The sequence below is a fragment of the Haplochromis burtoni genome, unplaced genomic scaffold (genome assembly GCF_018398535.1).
Source record: "Haplochromis burtoni strain Fernald_Lab_line unplaced genomic scaffold, NCSU_Asbu1 Contig_16, whole genome shotgun sequence".
Taxonomy (NCBI): Eukaryota; Metazoa; Chordata; class Actinopteri; order Cichliformes; family Cichlidae; genus Haplochromis; species Haplochromis burtoni.
Window position 1 is genome coordinate 1,215,382 of NW_024582377.1, and position 27,276 is coordinate 1,242,657.

Genomic DNA, 27,276 nt, shown 5'->3' on the forward strand with positions numbered 1-27,276 from the left:
TCATACAGCACCAGCATCGGCGATAGGTTCTGGTCGTAAGAACAGTCTCCTAGCGACACCTCCTCCTTTACGGCAAATGGAATATGGCGGAGAGTGAGGAAAACCTAGACGGACTAGAGCTCAGCAAGGTATGATTTTTTTTAAGTTGGCTAATATAACTGACAGTAGTGACCGAAGGGCTCGGACAGAACAGTGAAGTGTAGTGTGTTAATTCCTCTGAGCAATACGATTCGAACACGCAGTGAAAGGCTATCATACTTCCCAAGCTAGCACTTGCGGCTAGCTGTAGGCTAGCTGCCTAACTACCGTCAATAATGCAATGGTTAAGTGCAATATTTTTATTGCCCTGCGTCAGTGGTTCGATAGACTTGGCTGAGTAGACACCAACGACAGAGAAAACACGGCATGTGTCTTCCTCCGTCTGCTGCATCCTGTGATATCTTGGTAGTCGCTTTTGTCCATGAGTTGCCATGAGTTTACACACTTTGCAGCATCAACGCCCTGGCTGTCTTCAAACCTCGGGCTCTTGCTGCATTACGTCTATCATTAACATCGGCCATGTCGGTCAGTGTGAAAGAGAAACTGGGCTCAGCAGCAGCGATGCATTTGTTTCAGAAATGTTGTCTATCCAGTCTTATTATATCAACTCCAACAAATATGAAAACAATGTGATGCCTTGTGCAGTCTGAGTAACTACATTAAGAGTGTAGTACTGCAAAAGCACTGCACGCACCAGTACCATTGAATAATCATACTGAAGAACAGCTCACCAGATTACCGATGTCATATCCTTGTTTCTGTTGGTAAATAGGCTGTAGTCAACAGGATTTATGAAGGGCTTATCTATATCTATTTATCTATATCTAAATATGTATAAAGAGATCTCTTTTACACATTTGTAATTTAAATGATAATTTTACCTGGATGAATAAAAGATAAATAAAAGTTAATTGTAAAAAACTCGTTGCACTTTATTCCTTGTGACAGGAATATACTTTCTGACTCAGAATGACTTCATATAATTCATGAGATTTGTTTGACAGACTAAAGGCCAGCAAATCTTTTACAGCAGTTTAAATACCAGAAGGCATTTTTTGGCAAATATTTTTTGGCAGAATCCTTTCTGTCAATACATTATATGATATTCTGACGAAACTATTACAGTGCCCAGAAGAATGAATGTTATTGTTATATGGTTATAGAAAATCAGAGAAAGATTATGCCTATAAATTTAGATTATTCTATGCTTTATCAGTTTTTTCCTTGTGTCAAAATAAATTTAGAATAATAAAGTGTAGGAAGGTGTAGTGAGTCAGTAACCATGAAAAGAGCAATATAACTGTGTACAGAATTATATGTGTTTTATTAATATCAGTGTTTTTATTTATTTTTTCAGTTTTTAGCTTGAGTCTTTGTATGTATGTTGAAAAAAATCAATCTGTCCCCTATGAATGTTTGTTCTTGTGTAGTTGAAAAGTAGTAGGCAAACAATCACATCACTGGAAGCACACAGCAGGAAAGCAATGCAAATAAAAGTAGAAGCAGTATGTTTAATGTCAATTTCAATATAATTTCAATATAAAGCTTATTTTAAATGCCTAAATGGTTGCACTCCCTGACTGCTGAATTACTTTTAAAAAGAAAACTTGAGCTTTTGCTTTCACTGTCAACTGTAAAAAGAAGAAAACTTTGAGACTATTTTTCCACATATATAAAAAAGTTTAAGAAAGCTGACCAATTGACATCTCGCTTTAGTCCATTCATTTTAAATGAAGTCATCTGTCTGATATGGAAATTTGCACATTTCCAGTCTATTCCATCCTTCTGAAGTCTGGAATGATTAGTTAAACCACTGTAAATAATTCCTCTCAGGAACAGTTATGTTTAGTCCACTTCAGTTTGTCTTCAGAGTAATGATAATGCAACTGCTGTCGACAAAGGGAAATATAATTCTACCCTTCATGTGAATTAAACAAACCGTTTTATCTCATGTGCAACTCGAACGGCTCCTCGTGGCACTCTCCTGTTTGCATACGGTCTACTTTATGATTGGGCTGAAGGCCAAGCAGAAGAACAGATTAATCACACAGCACAAGGTTATTTATACCATGCTGTTTATTTAGATTTGTAGGCTAATGTAGAGTCTACAGTTGCATTACAAATCGAGGACTGAAAAAATTAGTCATCAATTACTAAATATGGATTAATCTAGATCTAACCTTTTTTTTTTTTTTAATCGGCACTTAACATGGTGTGCACTTCTGCCTTCATGAAGAAGTCAGGATCCTCAGAAGAAAGATTTTTTTTTTGGGCATAATGCATTACTAAAAGGAAACATTTATCTGCACATCGTTACTATGGCGAGTTCATGCAGATTTGTGTTAGAAGGTAGAAAGCAAGGATGTAAAGCTCTTCTCTTTTGTCTCACAGGAATGGCAGGAGGCAGCAGACAGCAGAGCAGCACTGCTCTCCTACTTGAAGGAGCAGGTGCCTCAGATCTTCTGCCTAAAAGACTCCAGCCCTCAGGAAGAGGAGGAGCTCATGCAGAGCCGTCTCCTGCACCCTCTGGAGTGTTTCCTTTTTGGAGAGGATCCTCAAGAGGGTTTGGAAAAGCTCAAGGAGGGGAGTACCTCGTCCCACCTCTGTGGACGTGTGTTTAAAGAGGGCGAAACGGTCTACTCCTGCAGGTCTGAACAGCTCTTCTAAATCCCTGTAATTACTAAGTTTCTACAGGAAAGCTGTGGTAAAATATTCAATTTTATGGGGTCTGAATTAAAATAGGCACTAAATGACTAAAAGCGAGAACACTTGGCAAGCAGCTTAGTTTATATCAAACTCATTTTACATTTTGGGTCACATAGAACTTTCTTTGATCTGAAATGGACCGGACCAAATAAAGACCCCCTTTTTATTGGTATAAAGAAGTTTAATTACACATTTAATCCCCAGATTATCATTATCATTAGTAAAAGATATAAAACGAAGTTGTCCAGTGGGCCGGATTGGTTTGTTTGCCTGGCCGATTTTGGTCCCTGTGCCTTATGTTTGACACACCTGACCTAGAGTATAGCACTCTTTAGTGTTAGACTTTTGTCTTTCTGCCAAGTAAAAAAATACATGTCTTCCACTTCTTGCAGGGATTGTGCGATAGATCCCACTTGTGTCCTGTGCATGGACTGCTTCCAGGATAGTGTTCACAAAAGCCATCGCTACAAGGTTGGTCTTAGTATAAATGTTTATATTTTTAATGGATTCCAGCAGTTTTTAGTGGACGGTGTCTGTACCAACCTTTGAATGAATGGAAGTCACTCATCCCTGGAGTTCTAATCTGTAACAGGACTCCCTCCCCCTTTTCTTACTACTGTTTCCATGCTTTGTCATTGTCAGTCACCACTCTTAAGTGATTCACTTCTCTGCACAGTGTGCACAGTGTGCAATCCTATTTCTATCTATACCCTTTCTAAATTATAGGATATCGTCTTTGATCTTTGTCATATATGTTGGAACCTCAGTGTTGCATAACTAAAGGACATGTTTAAAGAAATTGCAATTGCGTGTGTCTGTTAATCACATGCACTCATCACTGATATGCTTTTTTTTCCAGATGCATGCATCATCAGGCGGGGGGTTCTGTGATTGTGGAGATGTGGAAGCCTGGAAGATTGGCCCTTATTGCTCCAAACATGACCCAGGGGCAGCCAATGCCATGGTAACGGTGAGTTGCGTAATACAGCAGAAAGAAGGAAGTGGAGGAGGGGTGGGTGTACTTGTCCCATTCTGTGTCAGTGACCCCAGAATGCTTATTTTCCCATCTTAGTGCTGGTTGCTGCTCTCTTGGTGGTAGGTTTGACTGTGTGAATTAAAAAGAAAAAAAAGTTACCAAGAAAATCATCTAAAATAATAATTTAAGAGATGTTAAATTGAAACTAGTGGAAAACAGCAGTGGGTGAGTCTAGTTAAGAGCAGCCTTTAATTCTGCACAACTGTTTGGAGATTTATTCAGTTCACAGCGTCTCCTACAAAAGGCTGCTGATTTTGCTGGCAGCTGTTGTTTGTCAGGCCTTTCTTTGCTGATCACAGCGTTTGTGCTTACCGTCATGCTCAGGGGCTTTGAGTAGACATACTGTTTGACAGCACTGCGCTTTTTCTTTCTTCCGTAAACAGCAGGTGCTTCTCCTCGCAGAAACGCACATCCCTGGCCTCGATCTGGCTGGGTGCTTTGTGCTCTTTACATCAGATCTGAACCTGTGCTCAACAAATCACATTACCATAGCAGCACATCTGCTTTGGACATGAAAACCTTGTGTTCTTTTCCATCCAGATCTCTTGTTGGTTAGATTACAGTAGATTCTAGTGTTTGCTCTCACACAGTGATGTAACGTCAAGATAAACTCACTGTATCGTTCGTTTGGTTAGCGTAGTCGACATTGGACATTTGGAGGAAATGCTGTGCTGCTATGTGAAATGTTTGTCCTCAGGGGATTTGATATTAATGTTACCAGACCAGCTGCTTGCTTGGCTTTAATTAAGACAAATATTTAGACCATACCCAGTAAGACACAGGAAATGAGGAATTAATAATGGTTATTCCATGTCATGTTCACTTTTGTTTGTGTGAAGTTATTGTTTGTTTTTGTTCTCTGCCACTGTCAGTGTTGACCTGTAAAATGATGCATTTTTACTATAGTTACACATCTCTGCAATGTGCCAAGTTTTTTTAATTGTTTAAATTAAGATGTGAATTTTTGAATCCTCCGTTATGCTTTTTCATTTTGGGTAGGATGATTGCGTGCTGGACCTGGAGTTATACGGACGTGCCGAGAAGCTGTTCCGGATATTGCTGCACTATGTCACAGATTTTTTGGTGTGGGAGGAGAACTTTGAGCTGCCAGCTGAACTTCAGCCTCGGTACAACCTGTCAAGTTTCCAAAATATAATCTGAACTTCAAAGACTCTTCTTAAGTTTGACAGAGTATTTCTTCATCCATACAGGATTAAAGACAATACATATTACTGTGTTCTCTACAACGATGAGCATCACTCGTACGACCATGTGATCTACACCCTGCAGCGGTCGGTTAACTGTGATCTAGCTGAAGCACAGACACACACAACGCTCATTGATAAAGAGGTATTTCTTTAGGTTGTTTACCTGAAAGGTTTAATTTAAATGACTGTGAATTTAAATGGAGGCACTTGATATAATTATTGTCAACTGTTGGACGCAGGGTCGGCGGGCAGTAAAGAGAGGAAGCTTTACCTCCTGCCAGCAAGCGCAAGAACGTATCAGGGTAAACACGATCCCACTGCTAAGCTTGGGAATATGTTATCGCTTTTCAGTTTTGCATTTCATAAATGCTGTTGTTTTGCAGGCAAACTCAGTGCAAATTTCCCAGCAGCCACTGCGTGTGGAGATCCTTCACTCAGTAGTAATGGCTCATCAAACTTTTGCTCTGCACCTCGGCTCCTGGTTCCAGAAAATAATAAGTTACTCAGGTAATCTACATCACACAAACTTGTTAGCTTTACCTGGCAGTTGTGAACTTTTTAAATGTGTCTTTTTAGTCAGAATATGTACACCCGACACCTGATTTATGCCTCGGTGGGAAATCTACGCTGTAACGTACAATGTAACTTAACATACACCTCTCAAGAACCTGCAACTCTTACGATTGTCCTGTTCAGCACAGTCGATTCCTCCGGTGCATTTCCAGCTACTTTTGTGCTGCGTTTTTTGAATTCATCAGTGAGAGAATAGCAATCATCGCCTCAGTTTAAGGGTAAATAGTCATAGCATCATATATAAGGTTTCACAAATGTAACCACCTTCCTGGAATTAGAATGCTGAAATGATCAGAATGGACGATCAGAGTTAGGGAATGTACAAAGAAGTGGAAAAACTAGAACACTGACCACAACAAAGAGCGGGGACCCAGGAGGAAAAACATCCCAGCATTTTATTTTTATTTATTTATTTCTATTTGCTGGCTCTGTACATAAAACACCGGGACATGACTACACAGTAATTAACATGCAGTGTACCAGGACAAGCATAAATGTGGGCAACAGTGGAGACCACTCACGTACATTATGTCCTAGATCTGCAAAGATTGTTCGCAGATGTCTAAATAGGTCTTTTTCAACATGGCCATTTTGGCTTGTCTTAGCAGGGTAACACACAAGTGTCACAGATAAATTAATTACAGTCTGTTTACTGTGTCACAGCCAGTGCAGTGGGTACACATGAAAAACACACGTGGCCTGGCCAGTTTAACGGGAACAGGGCCATGATTCATGTTATCAGAAACAGCTGTGTTTACCCTGTGCTGACACATGAAAACTGCCTGTTGTACATGTACAGCTGTATGACTGGTAATCTGTTTTGTGCAGTGGGTTTCAGGCAAGCCTTCTGTCAGGTGGCGCTACAGCCAGACGTGGACAGAGATCGACCTTGCCTCATTAGCAGACTCATGTTGCATGATGCCAGGATGTTCAAAGGTAAGCAGGCCTCAGCCCAGTCTATAAAGCTCACACTAATTAATGGACTTTAGGAGATGTTCTTATTAAAAAAAGAAAAAATATTAAACAGGTTATTCATCAACAATGCCTTTTAAGTGTTATGCCACTGTATTTGTTGTGCTGTCATATATTCCATTCAAGCTCCTGCAGCCTCACACACTTACCAGTCACTTACAGATGATGCTATTTATGGTTTAATTTGCAGACAGTAGTGTAGAGCTTGAGCCTGAGCCTCACTATGATTCTGTTGAACACATTTTTTTCTTATTTCCTCCAGGAGCTCGCAAGATAGTGCACGAGCTGATTTTCTGCAGCATGCTAATGGATACCGAATGCAAGAGGCTTTTTGCGATTGAGTTTACAAAGGTAAGTAAAACATTTTAAAATGTAAACTGTTTTGCATTTTTTCCCCATTCCACTAATATGTTCCTCATCATTGTCTCTTCAGCACTATAAGCAGCTGCAGAAGGACTTCATCAATGATGACCATGAGAGGAATATATCCATCACAGCTCTGTCTGTTCAGATCTTCACTGTTCCCACACTAGTGAGTGTTGTTTCAATGCCAGAAGTCATATGATACTGCATGTAAATATAGTACACATCCTTTTTAAACACACCAATTAAATATTCACGTTTCCGGTGGGGAAAAAAAGTGAACCTTTAGTAACCTTTGTTTAGCAGGAATGATTTCAAGGATTAACACTGGCAAACATCCATATGTGTGTGATATATGCTGAAAATGGCTCTCTGCAGGTTGTTCTAAAGTATCTGTTTTCATTCAGTTTCATTTATATAGCGCCAAATCAAACAACAGTCATCTCAAGCACCTTTATATTGTACTGTTCAGACCCAACAATGTTACAGAGAAACCCCAACAGTCAGACGATTCGTGATGGTTCAGTGTGAGGGGAGGAAGAGAGAAAGAAGAGGGAGATGGGTTAGAGACACACAAATTGGATTTAGGTCTGGCTCTAAATCCAAATTGTGGTCGACTTATCAGATGTAACCACAGTAGTCCCTACTCTAGCCATTAAATCAGATATGAATCTCCTGTTCCAACACATCCCAAAGATTGAGGTCTGGAGACTGAGGAGGCCATTTAAGTTTGGTGAAGTTGGACAAATCAGTTTGATATGTGCCCTTACATGCACTTTTCCATTTCTGTATCTTGTCATAGTGGTTTAAGTGTTGGATGCCATGTATGTATGTGTAATTAAAATATTGAACAGTATGTGTTGTAACCCTTAACCTATATTCCATGCTTTCTTTTACATTTGTGTTCTTCCAATAGGCCAGACAGCTGATCGAAGAGTGCAATGTGATTAAGGTGATAGTTGATACCGTCATGGAACTGCTTCGCGAACATCTAGATGATAACAATCGCTTCGTCTTCCTGGGCTACAACTCAGACAAGTTTTCACGCATCCAAGTCATCTTCCACGACCTCAGGTGATTAAAGAAGGCAACACCTTGTTCTTTATACCTTGCTGTTTATGGCCTTTTATGTAAGATGTCACTAATCTTTGCCACACAGGTATATTCTGATCAGTAAACCCTCAATATGGACCGAAGAGCTTCGGGGGCAGTTCTTGAAGGGGTTCAGAGTCTTTCTTGGTCTTCTTAAATGCATGCAGGTACAAATGGTCCTCACACTGTGTCATTTTGTAAATATATGCAATGTCTGTCTTTAAATATGTATCATGTAATATTGGTAGTGTTACATTACTTTAAGACAACTAGACACTCTGGATATTTAATGAATCCTTCGCTTTCTACACCAGGGTATGGAGGAGGTGAAGCGACAGCTTGGCCAACACATTGCTGTGGAGCCAGAATGGGAAGCTGGCTTTACTTTGCAGATCCAGCTCCGCCATATTCTTGCTATGTTTCAGGACTGGTGTTCCTCTGATGTGAGTTTTCTTGAAGCATAACTGTGATATCTTTAAATTTTTAATCTGCTTATGAGGAGGAGAGCGAACGTTGTACTCACTTATTGCCTCTGTCTTCCCTCTTAGGATGAGATTTTGCTGCTTGCATTTAAGGAGTGCCACACAGTTCTGAAGCAGTGCAATAACCAGCCCTTCCACAGGGACGCCACTGATTACTATATGTGCAAACACATCCTCCATGCCCGTCCATATAAAGTCTCACGGGAGCCTGTCAGCATACATCTGCCCATCTCCAGACTATTGGCTGGTAGGAGAAGTAGTATATAAGACTTGCAGTGATTTTTTTTTTGTATGCTGTGGACTTACTCATGTGTACATTGTGATTCATAGGCTTGTATGTACTCCTGTGTGGAACTGGCGCAATTGAGCGCCTGGAAAATCCTGTAAGTGACATGAGAAAATGTGATGATTTGTAGTCTTAGTGACAGCTGATAGGTGAGGTACTGCTGCTCCTCATGCGTTGTTTGTTAGAGATCGAAGTCTTTCTGTCATTACAGGCAACCTATGATTTCACAGAGCTGGCAGAGCATCCTCTGCGCTGCTTTGTGCTGGCTGCACAGGTCTCGGCTGAAATGTGGCGGAGAAATGGGCTTTCGCTGGTGAGCCAGGTACACTAGAGCCTTTGGACGCACAGCGCTTTTTTATTTTCTGTTGTCTTTCTTCTCCACCTAATAAATACTTTCACATAAACAGGTGTACTACTACCAGGATGTAAAGTGCAGGGACGAGATGTACGATAAGGATATAGTCATGCTTCAGGTTGGTGTCAGTCAGGCATTAACACTTCTTTAATGCCAGTTTTTAATGTTTTAAATGCAAACGGCGTGATGATGTCATACGTCCCTCATCATGTCTATTACAGATAGCTGCTTCCAAAATGGACCCCAACCACTTCCTCATTCTGGTCTTGTTGAGATTTGAGCTCTTTGATTATTTTAATAGAAGTTGTTCAAGCAAAGACCAGGCAAGCTCCACATGAATAATCATCCAGTAAAAAAAACGTCGTGCCACCAAACGTGTTAATGAAACGCAGCTTCTTTTACAGGACGAGTTGACGCAGTGGAACCGTTTAACAGAAGAGATGCTCTACCTGCTGATCGCCATCATTGGTAAACTGTCAAAAGTCTCCTGATCAAATTGAGATATTTCTTAATTCAGTTAAAAAAACCTAAAAAAGTATCTGAACAGTGCTGTCTCTTCAGGTGAGCGCTATGTCCCCGGGATCAGTCAGTTGACCAAAGAGGATGTGACAATGAGGGAGGTTATCCACCTGCTGTGCATTGAGCCCATGGCTCATAGTAGCCTGGTCAAAGCCCTGCCAGAGAACGTATGCTTCAAAAAGCTTCATTTCTGAATTATATGTTTAATTTTGTGGTGTTTAGTTGGGAGGATAAATGACAAAGGTGATGTTTTTTTCTTTCTAGGAAAGCCATGAAACAGGCTTGGAGACCGTTATCACCAAAGTTGCCACTTTTAAGTATGTAAACCCCCAGAAAACAGATTGAGTTTTGCCTTAATAGTAAATTTCACGAGTTCGTAATCTCTGTGTTCGGTTTTTGCTTTTAGAAAACCAGGAGTGTCGGGACATGGGTTATACGAAGTGAAAAAAGAACATCTAGTAGAGTTCAACCCATTCTTCTACCATTACTCAAGATCCCAGCATAGCAAGGTAGACCAGCGCCTTCAATTAGATTGACAGTTTCTGTTGACTATATTTGGTTAATTGATTATATTACACTTCTTTCAGGCAGAAGAGTCTCAGAAGAAAAGGAGAGCTCAGGAGGGCAATGATAAAGGTGACTGACCCTCCACTCTGTCACCAAATGTCTCCGTCTTCTGGAGATTGGTTGGTAATTTCATCGGCTCTAATAACATTGCCCCCGCTTGTGTCTGTGCTCAGCTCTTCGTCCGCCGGTGCCCCCAGCCTTTTGTTCAGAATTTTCTTATATAGTGCAACTCCTCTGCTGTGACATAATGGTCCACATCCTGAGAAACGTCCTGCAGAGAGCTGCAGAGGACCGTCCAACACACTGGACGGAAGCCATGATCCAGAGGGTACAAATTACATTCTGATTTCTCCCTCCCGAGATCTATTTCTCAATACAAATGTAGCAACAAAATTAACTCCTTTATCACACAGGCACTGCACCTGATTGGCCAGGCATTGCTAGAAGAGAAATCACAGCTTGAGGATGTCACTGCGGAGGAAGTGACCTTTGATTTCAGCCTAAAGGCTCGTTGTGAGTGGAAAAATGAGCTTTGTTGTCTCTTTGAAATCATGTAATTACTTTTTGAGAAGTAAAATCCCTGTTCCTCTTTTTCAGTAATGGGTGCAGAACATGGCAAGTCAGTGTTCCTCTTGTTGTCCAAGATTAAGACTTTGCCTTCTCTGGAAGCGCAAAAAGACATGATTAAATGGGTTCTACAGGTAGGCTATTCACTTACTATTCATTAAAGATATTGTTACATAATGTTAAATCAGTAGTTATCATATTTCAGGACAGGACAGTTTTATAATTTTATAACACTGTTTTTCTTCTAGATGTTTGAGGTTGTCAAGTGCCTTAGAGAGAACTCCAGTCCAACAGTGTCCATGAGCATGGAAACAGCCAAGCCAGAAGAGGTAAACTAAAACTTAAGTGACTTAAAATATATCTTTGAGTTAAATCATTCTGACTTCTGGTTTTGTTGATCCAGAGTGCTCAGGACAAAGAAAAAGCAGAGCGGAAAAGGAAGGCAGAGGCGGCTAAGCTCCACCGACAGAAGATAATGGCCCAGATGTCAGCAATGCAAAAGAACTTTATTGAGTCAAATAAGATGCTGTATGACAACATGCCTGAAAGTGGAACACAGGGAGAAACTGTAGCGTCCACTGGGGAGTGAGTACACCATAACACCTCGTAGTTGTATTTCAATGACTTAAAAGTGAGGGTTTAAACGAAATAATTTTCACCTAATGTAGTTTGTTTTATTTCTCCAGCTGTGCTACGGAGCAGAGGGAGCTATGCGTAGCTGTTGGGCCTCACCGAGGGTCCACTCCGGCCGACAGGGAGGTACTGACCTGCATTCTTTGCCAGGAGGAGCAGGAGGTGATGGCTCAGGCTCCAGCCATGGGACTCACTGCTTGTGTCCAGAGGTCCACAGTGCTGACACAGTGCAGAGGAAAGATACCAAGCAGCAGAGCAGATGGTCAGGCTCCATTCACTGATCATACTATTTTACTTTGTGAGATTCAGATTTAACTTATACGTTGTCTTGTGGTTATCACTTAAAGGGCCGGGAACATCATATCCCCTCTTTATGTCTCCGGATCTGGCTGTGGGGACCCACACTGGCAGCTGTGGACATGTCATGCATGCCACGTGTTGGCAAAAGTAAGTCACTAGGGAACAAATTTGACTAATTTTGCCTCTTAACTAAAGTTCGGTGTAACTCACGTACAGGTGTCATTTCCTCTTTTTTAACAGATACTATGAGGCAGTCCAAAATACAACCAGGAACCGGCTCCATGCTGAATTGATCATTGATCTGGAGAATGGAGAGTACTTGTGCCCCTTGTGCAAGTCTCTGTGCAATACTGTGGTACCTCTGATCCCATTAGAACCCCTCACATTTGACTAGTAAGCCCATCCTCTTACTCCCAGCCAGTCTGCAGTGCTTTGATTATCTGTGCAAATGTAAAGAAGTCATTTGCATGTTTGTTTTCTGTGTGTAGTGAAAACGCAGCGATAATTGGAGAGCATTTGACGCTGCCTCGTTGGATCCAGATCCTCTCTGCTAGGATTAAAGGACTCCAGTCAATCGCTCAGGATAATGGTAAGAATAGAACCCAGAATACAGTTATCGCACACTATACTGGTTTGTAGTGTCACACATGTAAAACTGATCCACCAATGAACAAAAGTCCACATTTCGATGTGTAACACCTGCCATATTCACATGTGAGTAAGATGTTGATATGCTCTTAGTGTGTCGATGTGAACCAGAGTAATAGGAAAAATTGGCTTTATTTGGTGAGGAGTCGAATGCTTGCAGGAAAACAGCTGCAGAAGGTGTTTTAATTTGCACACAGTCTGGATTTTACTAGAAGCCACTACGGAGTAGTCTCGGCTTGCATACGTTTTTCTTGTTATTCGTGAACCTCTAATAACACACCACACAGTGCAACCGATGATTGTTCTCTCCTGCTTTTTTTCTTGCAGACCGTAACACAGAAGGCAGTAGTAGTAATGGTAGCACTGGGCTGTGTGGCGAGGGCCAACCAGACTTTAGATCTATTCTGAGCTATGGAGTGCAAGAATCGTGAGTGCACCTCTCTCTGCCTTTATTACCTCTGCCAAGGAGGTTTTGCTTTTGGTAGCTTTTGTGTGCATGCAAGTGCGTCACTCTTTCTGTCTGTAAACACTTAGCTCAAAATGTTTGAATCAATTCTTATAAAGCTGTTAAAAATCCATTAAAATTTGGCTTCTATTCACCAATATAACATATGACCTTTGACCTGTCCTCCAAGGTGATCCATACAAATTATGTCAAGTATATGTCAAATGGGTTTGAACAGTATAAGTAACAGAAACGTGCACTTTGCACATAAAGTAAAGTTTAAAATGGTGCGCTTGTTATTTTCTTTTCTAAATTTTGTGCTGTTTGTTGTTTCTAGGAGAAAGTTTTCAGACAGCATTACAGAGATGCTGGTTGTGTGCGCCACCACAGTCCACAGGGTTGGACTGAAGACTGCGCCCAATGAGCTGTGCCCCCGTGTTTCCATTATGGCCTGGAACACATGTGCCTTCACTATTCAGGCCATAGGTACTGCATCTGTTGGCTTTTGTCACTCCTTTCCTTTGCATGTATTCATGTGCGCAGGTCTTAAAATTGCAAATCTTCACAGAAAACATACTGGAGCAGGAGGGCAAGCCGCTATTTGGGTCCTTACAGAACAGACAGGTACTCAGTAGTGAACAATTGATGTAGTTCTTTTAGTGTAGGGGGTTTCTGTGAAAGTTGTGTGAAATGCTTCTCTTTTAGCTTGCAGGCATGAAGGCCATTGTTCAGTTTTCAGCAACGCAGGGACCTAAGAGCTCTCAGGCAGTCATCCAAAGGCACTTCACTGATATGTTGGGAGGTATGTGGTCATCAGAGAAACTTCAGGCTGGTTAGACTTGTGACTGTGTAGTTTAACTGTCCTTTCTCTCTTCTCAGTCTTGTTACCAGTCATGAGCAGAAAGAACACACCTTCTCTTCTAGAGGTGGACTTGTTCCATCTTCTGGTAGGTGTCTCTGAAAGAAACTGCTCTTACATATTAGTCTGAGCAAATGCTTCATGCTAATACATTAGATTAATACAATAAATGTATTATGTTAAGTGCAATAAAAACAGATTCCAATTGAAAATGAACATGAACTCCAGAAGATGTAAGACTGTAAAGAGGAAACATGATGGTGGAGATTTTATTTTCTGTTGATTGAGAAACTATAGACAACCCTCTGAATTTTTACTAAAATTGAAGAGATTATGTCTTTAAGAAACAAGTGTGTGTGATGGTTTTATAACGCTTGGATGTTTTGTCAGGTTGGATTGGTGCTATCGATACCCTCACTTTATCAAGAGGAGACTGTAGACTTACAGCCATCTGCTGTCAGCGCTGCATACAATCACCTGCATATCTTGCATCTGGTGACCATGGCTCATGTGCTGCAGATCCTCTTGTCTTCTGCAGGTACAAAATCACAGACCCCCCGCCCCCAAAATAATGTGATCTAATAACACCACTGTTAGCTACCATTTAGGGAGCTAGCCAGTAGTAAGAGATAATTGGAGTGATTATGATGATTAAATAATTGGTTTGTTTGTGCAGACGTCCCTGCAGCAGGGGATGGACAGGAGACGAAGGAGGAGAGAGCAGCAGCAGAGTTGTACTCTGCAGTGTCACAACACACGGGAAGGTGAGTGTTTTTCAAACACCTGCTTAAAGCACATTAGCATGATTGTATTTTTCCATACATATTTTTTATGGACATCAAAAAAAGAAAAAACTTTGACAGCCACTAAACTTAAGCAAAAACGGATCTCCTTTCTTAATGCTAATTTATAATTTAAATGTCTGCTATTAGTCACAAAAATGCATTTGTGGCAGGTGTCAGGAGGTTTTGATGTATTGGACAGTAAGACCGTCAGAGTTGGATAAATATTTTTAACTCATAATTTGACAAGAATGGCTATTACCTGTTTATAATGGGAACAAATACTTAGTTTCAGCCTTTTTCATGGTGAATTCTCAGATATTTGACAGCTTATTTTGTGGTTTTCTCATCAGGCTCCTTCCAGATGTTTCTGGCAGCTCTTTAGTAGAAAGAGTGAAGGCAGGAATTGCACCATTCTTGCGTTGTGCTGCTCTCTTTTTCAATTGCCTTACAGGAGTACCTCCTCCAGAGGAGCTTTTTAGCATTTCTGGTAGGTTTCAGTGTAGTAGTGTCAGAATTTTATTGCATTTTGAAATTCAGAAGAGGAAGATTTGTGCATTCATGCTGACATTTTATGTCTTGTGCAGTTGATTCTCAAGAACAGATGGAGGCACTATGCAGTTACCTGGCACTACCCTCCAATGTGTTTCAGCTTTTCCACGATCACAGAGAAACTGTTAGTCCACTGCTTCAGAGGTCGGAGAAAACACTATTGCATCTTACACTAGTTCCCAGTGAAGTCAGTAGTTTTGTAACTTATTATTTCTTGTTATTTCTTAGGTGGTGTGGGAGCCCAGTTGTAACCAAAGCCCTGAAAGGCAAAATCCAGACAGTCAGGTAGACTTTGGGTCTTTTATTATTTCAACATAGATTTTAGTTTTATTGAAACCCTACAGTTGGCCAATAAACTCACTCTTTCAACAGATACCCCAGGAAAAGGAATCGATTGATTGAACTTCCTGAAGATTACAGTACTCTCCTCAATCAAGCCAGCCATTTCAAGTAAGTAAGGAGTCCTCTCATTTGACATCTTCTAGTTCTCTTCTGTCCATCCTTTCTCACTCGTCTGCATCATGTCCTCAGGTGTCCAAAATCCACCGATGATGAGAGGAAGCATCCGACTTTATGTCTCTTTTGTGGGGCTATGCTGTGCTCTCAGAGCTCCTGTTGTCTCAGTCAGCTGGAAGGGGAGGACGTGGGGGCTTGCACTGCCCACGCTGCGACCTGTGGAGCAGGAGTGGGGATGTTCCTCAGGTTAATCAGTCACACGGCACATTTTACATTAGTAGAATTGTATTTCAGGCCCAGAATTAGTTTGTCTTTTGGGTTTACTTTTTTTTTTTCTAACTGAATCACATTTTGTTTAATGATAACAGGATAAGAGAGTGTGAAATTGTGCTGATGGCCAGTCGGACTCGAGGGAGCACGTATCCCGCTCCATACTTGGATGATTATGGGGAGACTGATCCCCATCTTGGGTAAGAACCTATTCAGTTTATTTGTAGTATTACTTCTGTATTTTTAGACTTAAAAAACTCTACTATATAATACAGACTGGAGGATGTACTCAAGCTCAGCTGTTTGGCTTTGTCAGACAATTTTTACAGCTTGTGCCATCTATGAAAAGGTAGATGGATGATGTTGCTCGTAGGGGCAATGTACAGCAATACTGTGGCTAATATAATTGAAACTTTGGTGTCACTTGTAGACTTGAATGTTGAAGCTAAAACTGTTGCCATTGTAGACTACAAAAATGCATTTATTTGAGCTTTGTTGCAGATCTCAAATTCATAATTATGTGCTGATCGCACAGTGATAGCACATTCTCACAGTAGACCCCGATGAGCAACTTGCAGTTCAAGCCCAACACTTGGGCAGCTTTAACCTATAACACTACCTTCATGCACTTTCAGATTTGCATAAGCATTAAGTTTTTTTTTTATGACATAAAGAAGTGGTTTACACAGCTACGAAGTATGACTACATTTTTTTGTCATACCAGTGAAATACTGGGTTTGAGAAACCCTTGAATGCATTTGTTTCTCTGTGTTTTAGACGGGGTAATCCGTTGCACCTTTGCCCAGAGCGTTACAGGAAGCTAAACCAGCTGTGGCAGCAGCACTGCATCCTGGAAGAAATCGCCCGCAGCCTGGAGGTGGTCAACGTTATGTTTGCTTTTGAGTGGCAGATGTTGTGATGACTGCTCCAGCTGTGTGACTGGCCGATACCGAGCACGGCCCCTGTGCTCCCAAGACACATGCACGCACACGACACACACAAGCAATCAACCCAAACCCTTCTGTAATCAGAAAAGCCTGTTTCATCATAAATGAGTCTCCTTTGGAATCCAGAGAGAGTGGGGGGGGGCAGTCAAAATGGATAGAGGGTGATTGTTGTTGATTAATCCCAAGTCGCCTTGTTTCAGTTTGATTGTCTGCTGTAAGGATGAGTTTCTCCCAGAGTAATGTTATTTGCAAAGAAGCTCATTCAAATAAAGAAGAGCATCAGACACACACCAACACGTTTCTGTTATCACTTCATGTGTTTTTTTTCTTAATGATGCTGTGAATTTTCTGCGTTCTCTCTCTTTGTGTTAGAACTTATGATTTGTGATAAGTTATAATTGTTCAAAGATGCGGTTTCCAAGTACATTCATGTGGAAAACTTTAGCCTTTTTCGGAGATCCTATCCATTTTTGCCTTTGACCCTTTATTATGTAGAATTCCTCAAATAATTAAACCTTAACCTACTGACACCTTTACTTATAAATAGACACATGTATAATGGGCAAAACGTATATAGAATAAACATCATTTTCAAGATTGCTTCAAACAGATTGAGTATTCTCAGAAAAGTATACGGGAATCTGTCTCAGTGACTTCCTCATATCCTGTCCTCAGATGCACCAGTTTTCTGAATTTCAGCCATTCTTATAGTTACATAACTCTCACATCTGTGCTTACTTACCTTCAGAATTGTGAAATTAATTATATAGAGGGAATTCAAATACAATATGATATTGCAAGATCGCTTTTAGAAAAAAAGTTTTATTAAGCTTTATTAAGCTTGTAATCAAAAATAATTGGATGACCTGTTGTGCGACACATTGTCAACCTTTATCATTTGATGTTGACTCTACATTATCTGAGTTTTAGTTGTCAATGATCAATTGCAGTGTTTTATTTAAGAGGAAAAAAATCTTTTTTTAAATCCCAGTGTATGGTTTCAGGTACTCCATTATATTTCTGTCATTTCACTTAGCAAATGTGTGAATATATAATTTCTTCCTTTTTTGTTGTTGTGTTGTTTGACTTCATGATTTCCAGGCTGTGGAAATAAAGACACAAGACAATCTGTAGGTAGTCTGTTCCATAGCTCTGAATGGGGTTTAAAAACAACAACAGACCCAACAACAGTAGTGTCCAAGATTAGAATAAATCATTGTAAAAAGGAATGTGCTCTCGATTAAAGTTAACTGCTTTAAACGGTTATTCTGAAGTTGCACTCGAATTGTTCATTCTTTTAAGAAAAGGACAACAAAAACGTATTCTTGCTATAATAAGCGACTTCCCAGTTTTGTTGTTGGAGAAAGGAAGGAAGAGCACATCACATCAGCAAGGCTTCTTTTCAGAATTCAAAGTCCTCAAGCGGACAGTTTATTGTCAAACTTTTTGTAGCTCATCCCAGCAAAGTTTATATTTGAGCATTAAAACCTGGTGACATTGCTGAGGCACGAGAGAATCGTAGCAGTGGCTTAAATATTCTAAAAAAAAAAAAAGTAGTTAAGAATTTCTCATGGATTTCTGTCTGCTGAGCTACTTATGTGAAAACAAAGTACTGTTTAATATTCGCTATCCTTGTAACAACTTTGCTAATGCAGTTAGGCAACTCAGGGAAAAGGGCACACAAAAGATCCAATATTGGTACTACTAGTCTAAACACAAACTAATCACTACAGATCTTTAATTGTGAAATGTAATTTGTGAGCTTTCGCTTTTCTTGCTGTAAATCAAACTTCTGAGTGGGTTTTCTGGCATGCTCAGATGAAATCATGGGGAACAAGAACAGGTGCTTGAACTTCTAACCCATAGTTGTCTTCATCAAATAATAAATATAAGTACATTTTGATTCCAGTGTTGCAACTGACGGGTGTACAGAGTCTTTTTTGCAAAAACCACATGTTACACAGGCAACAGATGTCATTTGTAAACAGTAGATTAAAGCACAAGTAATCTTACAGAAAAATAATAGAAATGTATGCAGACTGGTGACAAATTAAAGGAATTTAAAGTGACAAAATGTGGTGGCTTTGTTATACTGAGGAGAACATTTGGTTAGCATGGTGTGGGTCCTGTGAACCCTTCAGAAAAGTTATGAGGATGGTTTTGGCTCAGTCCACATTATATGAGGGCTCAGTGAATGGATTGATTTGGGTGGAAATTATGTCACCAGGCCTCTATCAATTTTTTTATATGACCATCACATGATCATCGAAACACAAAATGATGCAAAGGTACATTTAAGGTGTTCTGGTAGCATTTTGTCACTTATTCCTTGCAGTTATCAAATGCATTTACATTAATGGTGACTTAAATTATGGTGTTGATATTAAAATTCTATCATTTAGGGTTCATATATATTTTCCACAAACAAAATGCCCATTCCTTCGCCACAGGTACAGCGATAAGAATTCACCAATGTAATGTGTATACGTTTCAAGGCCCTTTGTGGGCTTCAGGAATGTCGTCCATTGAAGTCTTTTGAGTGAAAAAGTTCAACTGTCTTCAGTTATTTGCTTCGGTGGAACATTGTCAGGACCATAGTGTGCTTTTGAGGTGGAGGGGACGTTAATGTTGGGGTCTCCATTAGTGGCTGTGTCTATCTGGTTACCCTTGCCAAGGCTCTTGATGATATTCAGGTTCATGCGGGCAGTTTCCATGAAGCTGTTTTCCAGCAGCCAGCCATCTGATTCGGAGTTGGGGTCTCCCTGTCTCAGGACATTTTCCAGAGAAGTCTGGAGGTAACGAACCCCGGTCAACACTGATAGCTGAAACGACAAGAGACCCTTACTGACCGGCTCGCTCATAGAAATAAACACAAAGCATGATGCAAAGATGTTAAAGTGGCTGAAAAAGTTAATCAGATTTTGTGTAGTTTCCCTTTAAACCCACCAACTCCAACTTGTGTTTCCTCACCTCAAATAACCAGGTGATGAGGACTGTGAGGCCGATGGACTGCATAATGTGTATGTAGTACTCCAGCAGCGCCTGTCGACACCCTTTCATCCAAAGGTTTAGCTCCTCCGTCTGGTGCTCGTAGTTGAAGTGTGCAGAGTTGTTGGTGATCTGCTGCTGGATGCAGGGCCGGGGGGAGTTGATGTTGCAGCAGCTGAATGGGACTCCATTCAGTAGGAACTTTCCATCCACGTTACTCCTGATTCGGCTAAAGCCAGAAAAACAAAGTTTAGAATTTCCCTTAATAGATCAGTGCTTCTGTGATCAGATTTTAAATGTGATGATGATGGTTTGGGAGTATATTTTTTATATATTTAGACAGTATTTTATTATTATACTGTGCTGATCTGTGCTTCATGCCCATTTTTTCTGCCCATTTTCAGTGTTACTGAATATCTATAGCACAGTGTAAGAAATTATATATCAGTATCAAATATGATGCAGGGAAATTATAATGAACTAAAACTCAACTAAAAATTCAAACTAGAAGGGAAAAAAACATTTTATTTGACTAAAATAACAATAAAAACTAAGTGAAATGATTGTGAACTTGCAAAACGAACTAAAATGAAATGAAAAAACAAAGATGAACTATCCTTAGTTTTAATATATGTTAGCTTGGTAAAAAAAAATTGTCAAAATTTGTTTTGTGAAGTTTTAAAGGACACATTTATTTAGACTTTAGGTGTCTACAAGATTGTGAGTCAACCCCTATCAAAATTAAAATGAGAAAATACAGAACTACAACAACTGTTGTTTCTTTCTCTGTTTGCCATTTGAACACAGCCTCTTAAATACGAATGCACTTTACCAAAATAGCACCCTGTTTCTGCAGTTTGTACTTACTCCACCACCTCTTTTTGGGACATATCCAGGTAACGGTTGCTTATCCACTGAATTTGAAACCAGTCCTTATAACCGTTGTTTCCACAGCACTGAAACTGCATCTGCAGCATGTCCACGGTGCGCTTTAGGAAGCAGCGTCCTGGTGTGTCTGTGTCCTTATAAAACCTCATGGCCTCTGTCAGTCCCAGGTTCAGAGACTCTTCCAGTTCCCAGTGCATGCAGTAACACATCAGAGCCCCTACCAGCACACAAAAGGTGAAGAAGAAGGTGCATATGATGTAGGGCAGCATGATCAACTTCCAGCGCAAAAACTTGGTGGTGTCCACACAGTCGTAGCAGATTTTCCCACCCAGGAAGTTTATGGCACAAGCGATGAGACCCACAGCTATAAGCGTGTTGGGAACATACTGGATGTCCCTCTCAGCCATCACCTCTCCTTGTTTATGGAGCTCCACCTTGAGGAAGAGGCCTAGGCTGAACAGGATGGCCCCCGTAACTACCGAGATCCAGTTTAGGATCCAGAGCACCTGGGCCAGCTTGTCTCTTTTGGTCTTGGTAAACTTAACTCTTAAGACTGCCATTGCCCGTAACACTTCCCTGAGTTTTCATTCAAGTCCAAGGTGGGATTAAGGGTAGGACACAGATAGAGCTGGAAAGAGGAACAGGTTATCTTCCAGAGGATGTGGAGGGACAAATAGAGGGGGTTTGGTTGTACAGTTCTCTGAAGGTCCTTTCATAAGCAGCTTAGCCTGGTAGCCGAGATTGATATCGTGTGGATGCTGCATTATGGTTGTACTGTAGGTGGTCTGTAAGCCTGTAGCAGTGAGAGTAGATAAAAAAAAACTCATATAACTGCACAATTTCTAGAAAACAGAAACACTTTTAAGAAACACTGCGCTGAAATGTGATCATCTGTATATACAACCAGAAATAGTATGATTTATATATAACCAAAATATATTGAAGAAACCGAAACAACTCTTCCCTCCCTCTAAAATCCCGAATAAATCCACGGCACTCACCTAAGTGTGATCATGATGAACATTTGATAACACTGCACTTCTGATTTTCAGGTTGTTTTCTTACAAACATCCTCAGATTTAGCCCAGAGCGGCGAGTAGTTGTAGTGACACAGATAGCGTGAATGCAGCCACAGCAGCATCAGAGTGAGACTAGCAGCCAAGTCCTGAACCTCCTAATCCCCTTTAGTCATTAATCAGTCATGGGCCCCATAAGGGATTTGGACCCACCTTCTGCCACCCATGCAAATCTGACTGTCTCGACACTGTGAAAGCAGTGGCCGATTGCCTTTCTCTCTCTCTGTGTGTGTGTGTGAGTGTGTGTGTTACCAGTAAAAGTTTTACAAAAGGATAAAGTTAAAAAAAAATCATCTTTGCATCAGCAGTATTGCCCTAACTGCAAAGTTTAAGCCATCTTTTAATGATGCAGAAAAATAAACATACAGTCTTTGGTGGGGGGTTTGTATTGAAGACTACATTAATAATAAAATGCTTTAAAAAAAGGTTTAAAACTGAAGCACATTGTGGTTGCAGTGCTCTCTAGTGGTAGAAACTTTGCAGTCAGGCTCCAGCTACTTTTATTATTTCATTTTGATTTGATTTTTCTATAAAATTCTTTGAAATATTTTGTTTTTTTACCAGCTGGCAATCCAAAATGAAGACATTTAGTCAAGTGAAAAAGACAATGACAAAACTATGCAGTGATCTGAAAAGCATGTGGTACATTTACCACTTTGCCAGTTAATAAAAACCACTTCACTGGTCAGAAATGACAAAAACAAGATTTAAACTGGAAGAAAAAATGGGAGTTTTCGTCTCTCTTTTACTTGAGACGTTCACTTTAACCCCTGATATTCTTACCTATTTTGTTCCCCGCCTATAACACACACGCAAACACACCGATGCAGTCACGACTACTCTGCAAATCAGCCAATGAAATGTTAACTGAGAGTGAGCTTAGAGGATTAACATGGACGAAAGTAGCTTGTGTAAGAAGAGAACGTTACTAGCGGGCCAGTCAGCAAATCCACAAGGCAGACAGAACTCACAGCAGTCACCACTACAGAGACCAAGAGGGAAGTTTCACTGACCCACAGCAGAAAACTAGACCACAGTCATTCCACCGAGTAAGTATGTGAAGACCCAACAAATGCAAAATCATACTTACTAAAGTCCTCATGCTTCAGTCTGGTCTTCCTTATGTAAGTGTGGAAACACTTATATAAATGGATTTTCTAGCTTTAAGTGTACGTGCTATTTAACCACTTAAGCACATTACATGGGCTACAGTTGAAAGACCTGTGCAATGCAGTAGGTAAAGTAGTTGTTAGATGTTTGTGTGTGATCTCCCTTGTCTTGGTTTCGATACCACAAGCTCAGCGTGATGCTGGACAAAGAGGGTCAGTGGTCTGAGGCATTGGCCAGCAATAACATGAAAGCCATCATCTGCTGGTTGAGGAAGCTTACAGCTGAAGGTAGAAAAGGAACATCCACTCATCATGAAACCAGTGCTCTGTACAATTTTTGCAAAGACCCTTTAATTCCACAGTTATTTGTTGTTTCCTTTAACACTGTATCTTCAACAAGGTTATACTGATGTGGGGGAAATCACACCAACATTTAGCTGCTGGGTACAGCGGACAGCAGAGTTTGCTAAAAAGGAGTTATTAACCTTATGTAAGTACATATTACATCATATTTTCAGTCTTTCTAAATGTGCAAACTTAAATTTGAAGTTGAAGTTACTTTGAGTAACATATACTTTGGATCTTTGGATCTATTGTGTCTTAATTATTCCCTCAGGCTTCAGCTGTTGCCAGGGTCTGTGGATGTTCCTGGACCGCGGCTCCTTCACTAGAGTGCACACGTTACTCCAAAAATTAAGGAACCTGCTTACATTGGCCCAGTGGGGAAGAAAACATCTCTGCTCAGCCCACCTCTGGCATGGTTTGTGCTAAAGATATCCTAATCTTTAATGCTGTGACATGATAAAAGCCTTTCTGAAATGCAATGTCTTCTTTATGCAGGAGTGGGAGTCCCATGTGTGGTCTGCAAGGACACATACAGCTCCTCAGACATCCGACATGGCTGCTGGAACAGAGAGCAGAGGATGCTGATGCAACACATCTGGCTGGGACAGCTGGTTCAGTGGTGGGGCATCATGGGGCTTCTGCCAAAGTTTCCTGGTATAGATATCATCACATCCCAATAAACTGGGATGAAGAACTGTTATTATACCTCTAAATCCTTTTGTTCTTAATGTTTGGTTCTCTGTTGTTTCTGTCAGAGACCCAAGAAGTGAAGCGTATCACTCAGATGTGGAAGGAAATGGATCACAGCCACCGAAAAGCCGGTCTTGAAACACAGGGGTAACTCTGAAAGGGTTTCATTTTAGAGCAAGTCTCTCTCTGAACATACTTTATCAATTTCCTACCTGTTTTTTTCCCCTTTAACTTCCTTACCTTTTATTAGACGGGAGGAGGGAGAAATGGGAAGATTCAAGTCTTTGATACAGAGCATGGTGACACAGCTATGCGAACAACACGGGTGCATTTGGATGTCTGGAGATTGCACAGATCCACGTTATCCTCCCCCTAATCTGCAGGCGCTGTTGAAGCTCGTGCTGATCCCTCATATTGACAACATGTCAGTCCAGGCCATTGTATCCATCCAAATCAGCAAAGCTTTTCTGTGAAACATACTGATTTGTTGCTTCTCTATGTGCACTTACTTAAGGTTAAATGTGTCTTAACTTTTATGACACAGCTCATGTACTTCATCCTGGATGTGGCAAATTTCCTACAGTGCAAAGATGACCTCCTTCAGGCTTTTTGTCATGCGTTCACAATTCCATCCACCTTTTCCCAACAAATCAGAGCCTTCTGGATGCTTGATCATGGACACACCGAGGTATGCAGCTGAAAACGAAACATTAAAAAGATAAGTGTTGAAACGGCCAAAATGGCATGCAGGTGACTCAAATGAGATATGTGCATACTTTAAAGTGATTTAATAATTTGCAAATAATAAGTAATGAAAGGAGCTACAACATTTTTTTCTTTTAATTGATAAGAAATTTACTTAACAAAGTGCTGTGCGCTATCTTACAACCAATCCCAGGCCTCCATGGAGCTGTTACTGAGCCCAAAGGCCTCTGTTCCTGCCCTCTCCTGGCAGCATCGTTGCATCATCCATTGTCTCCTGACAAGGAAACAGCCTCAAGAGGCATTACGGTACCTCCAGTGGGCCAGGCCTGCAGTAGAGACCACTGATGATGCCAAGCTGTTTGCAGATGTACTTATTCAAAGCAGGTACTATATGTTTGATAATGTAATGTTACTAAATAAAAGCTCACTTGCAGACTCAGTTTGTGCTTTCAACCCCCAGTTGTAACTCTGATGCTTGGGCTCTGTTGAAGAGAGGCCACACAGAGACTGAAGATATGAGCAAATACTTCCTCCAGACTTGTAAAGGAGTTGGCCTGTGCACAGAGGCTTTAAAGTACATTCTTGTTGAAAACAATGTGGGTGAATCACTCATTTACAGCAAGACAAAATGTACATACCAAGACAGCCTAGAAAGGACTTTTAACTCTCCCTAAAAATCTTTATCAGAATGAAGAAGATGGAGCTGAGACCACAGAGACGACACAGATGAAGAAAGGTATGAAAGATATTATTAAACAGTATTAGGATATAACTGAGATGTCATCTAATCACATTGTTTTGCAGAAATGCCACCATGTCCGCTGTCTGCCAAGCTCTACCGGGCTCAGAAAGTTGGCAAAGTCTCAACAGATGAGCAGGTGAAATTGGTCAGAAAGGCTGTGAAGGAAGTGAGGAAACCAGATTCCAAGTTGAGGTACTGAGGTTGTAGATGTCACACTTGGAGCAACTGCTTGAATTATGTTAAAACACAATATGCATTAGACACCAGATTTATGACGTGCACTCTCATTTCAGGGAGGTAGTGTGGCCAGAGCACACAGAGAGAAAGCCCAACAGCAAGCAAATGCTTCTGCCCACCGAGGCTCTGCGTCTACTCACATGCAGCTCTTCGCCAGTGCACATGGCAATAGAAACACAGCAAACAGCACATACAGCCGACCCAGAAGAAGAACATCCTGTCATTTACAATGTATATATTTTCATTGTCCTTGTTAATACTGGTTGCAATATACAATTGCAAAGGGATTTTAAGTAATGGCAACCCTTAGATTTTATCTTGTATTCGCAGCAGCAGCAGCAGCTGGAGACTCAAGAGAACATTTTTTCTTCTGAGGAGGATCTAAGATCCTTGTCTGCCTCATCCTCTACCTCAGCTTCACCCTTGCCTCTTAAGAAGTGGGACCCGCTTCACACATATAAAAGCACTCTGACCCTGCAGATGATTTCCTCTCTGCTGACGGATAGAAGTAGCCAAAGCAGGGGACAAGAAGAAGAACACAGACCCCACTCATCAGCTGGTGTTTTCCTAAATATCCCTGAGCTGGTGCTGACACCAGATGGCGCTACAGAGCCTGTTTCCTTCAGCAGCTTGAACAAAGACAGCATGGTAGAGCTGATGCTTTCTGCAGATGGTAAGCTTTGTCTTGGATTCTCTGCACACACCATACATATTGAGAGATTCCCAAGAAATGGAAGCACTTTCTTACGTTTTACAAGTGGGAGAAGGTGATGAAGCAGATGTTTTTCTGGAAGAAGATACTATCGGGGTTGACGGGCTTTCAAGACCTTCCACATATGAAAGCCTTCTTTCAGACACAAGGTCAGAGGTCATCATAAATCTCACAATGCTTATGATAAAGTAAATTATTAAAACTGGTTGATATTTGGTGCAAGTTGAATTTCCAGTATGAATTTGACAACAATCAGGGCTGCCTGATAATTATATCTGGCTTAATTGTCATCCACCGAGTGATCACATAACTAGCTGCTACACGAGCTCATGAATATATCAGTCCTGGCCCCTCAAATGTCACTCAGCCAACCTTCTCCTCTCACTGATTTTCAGTTTCACTGAGGTAGCCCCAACTCACTGCGTCCAGAAAAAGAAACCTCATCAGGTAGGTAATAATTTAAATTTTAAAGTACATAGTGACTCTATTGGTTCAGTATCTAATTAGCAGCTGTGTTCTCTGTGAGTGTGTTTACACTGTATACTGTATGCCACCAGCAAGACCAACCACAGGGATGCTCCAGCCAACACCTCCCATGTACCTCAGCTGAAACAACCCACGACATGCTGACAGATCTTCATCAGAGCTTTGTTTTGAATTGGTCTATACCCAGGGGCTCGCCAGGGATGGGTGAGCAGGACAGCTCCCTCCTCTTCTCTGTGTGTAGCTCCACCTTTCTTTACACATCTGTCAACCCCAGCCCAACCTGCAACACTGAAACCACCTCGGTTTATTTGGGCACAAAGAATGAGCGCCTCCCTGAATCCATGTTAAGAACTAATGAATCCTCTCACTCAGCCTGGCTCGATCATTGCAAAATGGGCAAATGGTGGAAACAGGATGCTGAGACTGGATGTAGTGTTTCCAGGTGTCTCATAGCTGCTACAGAGCTAAGCTATTACAGCCGGTGCATTTTGGATCACAAAAAGTCTAAACAAATAATAATATACCTCTAAAAGTATGCACGAATCTATGCAGCCATTTGGTGCTCAGTGATCAGCAGAGATAACAAGACATGTTGCCTGCTCAACCTTTAGAGCTCTGGAAACAATTCTATCTTTTGCAGT

At 40.9% G+C, this 27,276-nt stretch overlaps 3 protein-coding genes across 4 annotated transcripts in view; 2 read left to right on the forward strand and 1 right to left on the reverse strand.

The window, feature by feature from the left end:
* The first annotated feature begins 11 nt into the window (after positions 1-11).
* On the forward strand, positions 12-17,722 carry ubr1 (ubiquitin protein ligase E3 component n-recognin 1). 2 transcript variants are annotated; one of them, XM_042218210.1, is made up of 47 exons: positions 12-128; positions 2,431-2,687; positions 3,138-3,216; positions 3,605-3,715; positions 4,781-4,908; positions 4,993-5,131; positions 5,229-5,291; positions 5,373-5,496; positions 6,391-6,498; positions 6,797-6,885; positions 6,968-7,066; positions 7,814-7,971; positions 8,057-8,156; positions 8,304-8,432; positions 8,538-8,718; positions 8,802-8,854; positions 8,969-9,079; positions 9,165-9,230; positions 9,334-9,435; positions 9,517-9,580; positions 9,674-9,798; positions 9,896-9,948; positions 10,038-10,140; positions 10,219-10,267; positions 10,372-10,526; positions 10,612-10,711; positions 10,796-10,899; positions 11,014-11,094; positions 11,169-11,350; positions 11,434-11,660; positions 11,746-11,845; positions 11,939-12,091; positions 12,187-12,287; positions 12,674-12,773; positions 13,129-13,277; positions 13,360-13,415; positions 13,497-13,593; positions 13,671-13,738; positions 14,041-14,188; positions 14,327-14,414; positions 14,786-14,922; positions 15,020-15,128; positions 15,213-15,269; positions 15,357-15,434; positions 15,516-15,686; positions 15,809-15,910; positions 16,488-17,722. In XM_042218210.1, exons 1-47 carry the CDS (start codon positions 84-86, stop codon positions 16,627-16,629), a joined length of 5,241 nt encoding a protein of 1,746 aa, XP_042074144.1. In that variant the 5' UTR covers positions 12-83; the 3' UTR covers positions 16,630-17,722. The 2 variants fall into 2 exon arrangements, with proteins under 2 accessions (XP_042074144.1, XP_005916786.1); XM_005916724.2 differs by having other exon boundaries at positions 11,452-11,660.
* Positions 17,723-18,056: 334 nt separating this feature from the next.
* On the reverse strand, positions 18,057-21,695 carry prph2la (peripherin 2-like a). Its single transcript, XM_042218211.1, has 4 exons — positions 21,535-21,695; positions 20,513-21,326; positions 19,628-19,874; positions 18,057-19,479 (listed from the first exon to the last, which is right to left on the reverse strand). The coding sequence occupies exons 2-4, from the start codon at positions 21,091-21,093 to the stop codon at positions 19,207-19,209; spliced, it is 1,101 nt and encodes a 366-aa protein (XP_042074145.1). The 5' UTR covers positions 21,094-21,326; positions 21,535-21,695; the 3' UTR covers positions 18,057-19,206.
* An 859-nt stretch (positions 21,696-22,554) lies between these two features.
* LOC102292929 overlaps positions 22,555-27,276 on the forward strand; it is an 8,983-nt gene continuing 4,261 nt past the window's right edge. The window contains exons 1-17 of the mRNA XM_042218212.1: positions 22,555-22,658; positions 22,907-23,006; positions 23,119-23,208; positions 23,335-23,478; positions 23,559-23,717; positions 23,819-23,900; positions 24,004-24,193; positions 24,298-24,441; positions 24,652-24,842; positions 24,919-25,054; positions 25,146-25,194; positions 25,263-25,392; positions 25,494-25,668; positions 25,768-26,110; positions 26,196-26,298; positions 26,545-26,596; positions 26,707-26,839. Coding sequence (XP_042074146.1) covers positions 22,916-23,006; positions 23,119-23,208; positions 23,335-23,478; positions 23,559-23,717; positions 23,819-23,900; positions 24,004-24,193; positions 24,298-24,441; positions 24,652-24,842; positions 24,919-25,054; positions 25,146-25,194; positions 25,263-25,392; positions 25,494-25,668; positions 25,768-26,110; positions 26,196-26,298; positions 26,545-26,596; positions 26,707-26,839 — 2,212 coding nt within the window. The 5' untranslated portion in view covers positions 22,555-22,658; positions 22,907-22,915. The remainder of the gene's footprint in view (positions 22,659-22,906; positions 23,007-23,118; positions 23,209-23,334; positions 23,479-23,558; positions 23,718-23,818; positions 23,901-24,003; positions 24,194-24,297; positions 24,442-24,651; positions 24,843-24,918; positions 25,055-25,145; positions 25,195-25,262; positions 25,393-25,493; positions 25,669-25,767; positions 26,111-26,195; positions 26,299-26,544; positions 26,597-26,706; positions 26,840-27,276) is intronic.

What these genes read in the sequence shown, in the direction of transcription:
- prph2la (XM_042218211.1), bottom strand. Translation starts at nt 21,093, where the DNA reads ATGGCAGTCTTAAGAGTTAAGTTTACCAAGACCAAAAGAGACAAGCTG. An exon ending in TCCCAAAAAGAGGTGGTGGA is followed by an intron (nt 19,875 to 20,512) that starts GTAAGTACAAAC and finishes TTCTGGCTTTAG; the next exon opens with CCGAATCAGGAGTAACGTGG. An exon ending in TCATCACCTGGTTATTTGAG is followed by an intron (nt 19,480 to 19,627) that starts GTGAGGAAACAC and finishes TTGTCGTTTCAG; the next exon opens with CTATCAGTGTTGACCGGGGT.
- ubr1 (XM_042218210.1), top strand. Translation starts at nt 84, where the DNA reads ATGGCGGAGAGTGAGGAAAACCTAGACGGACTAGAGCTCAGCAAG. An exon ending in GTCTTCTTAAATGCATGCAG is followed by an intron (nt 8,157 to 8,303) that starts GTACAAATGGTC and finishes TTTCTACACCAG; the next exon opens with GGTATGGAGGAGGTGAAGCG. An exon ending in GTTAGTCCACTGCTTCAGAG is followed by an intron (nt 15,129 to 15,212) that starts GTCGGAGAAAAC and finishes GTTATTTCTTAG; the next exon opens with GTGGTGTGGGAGCCCAGTTG.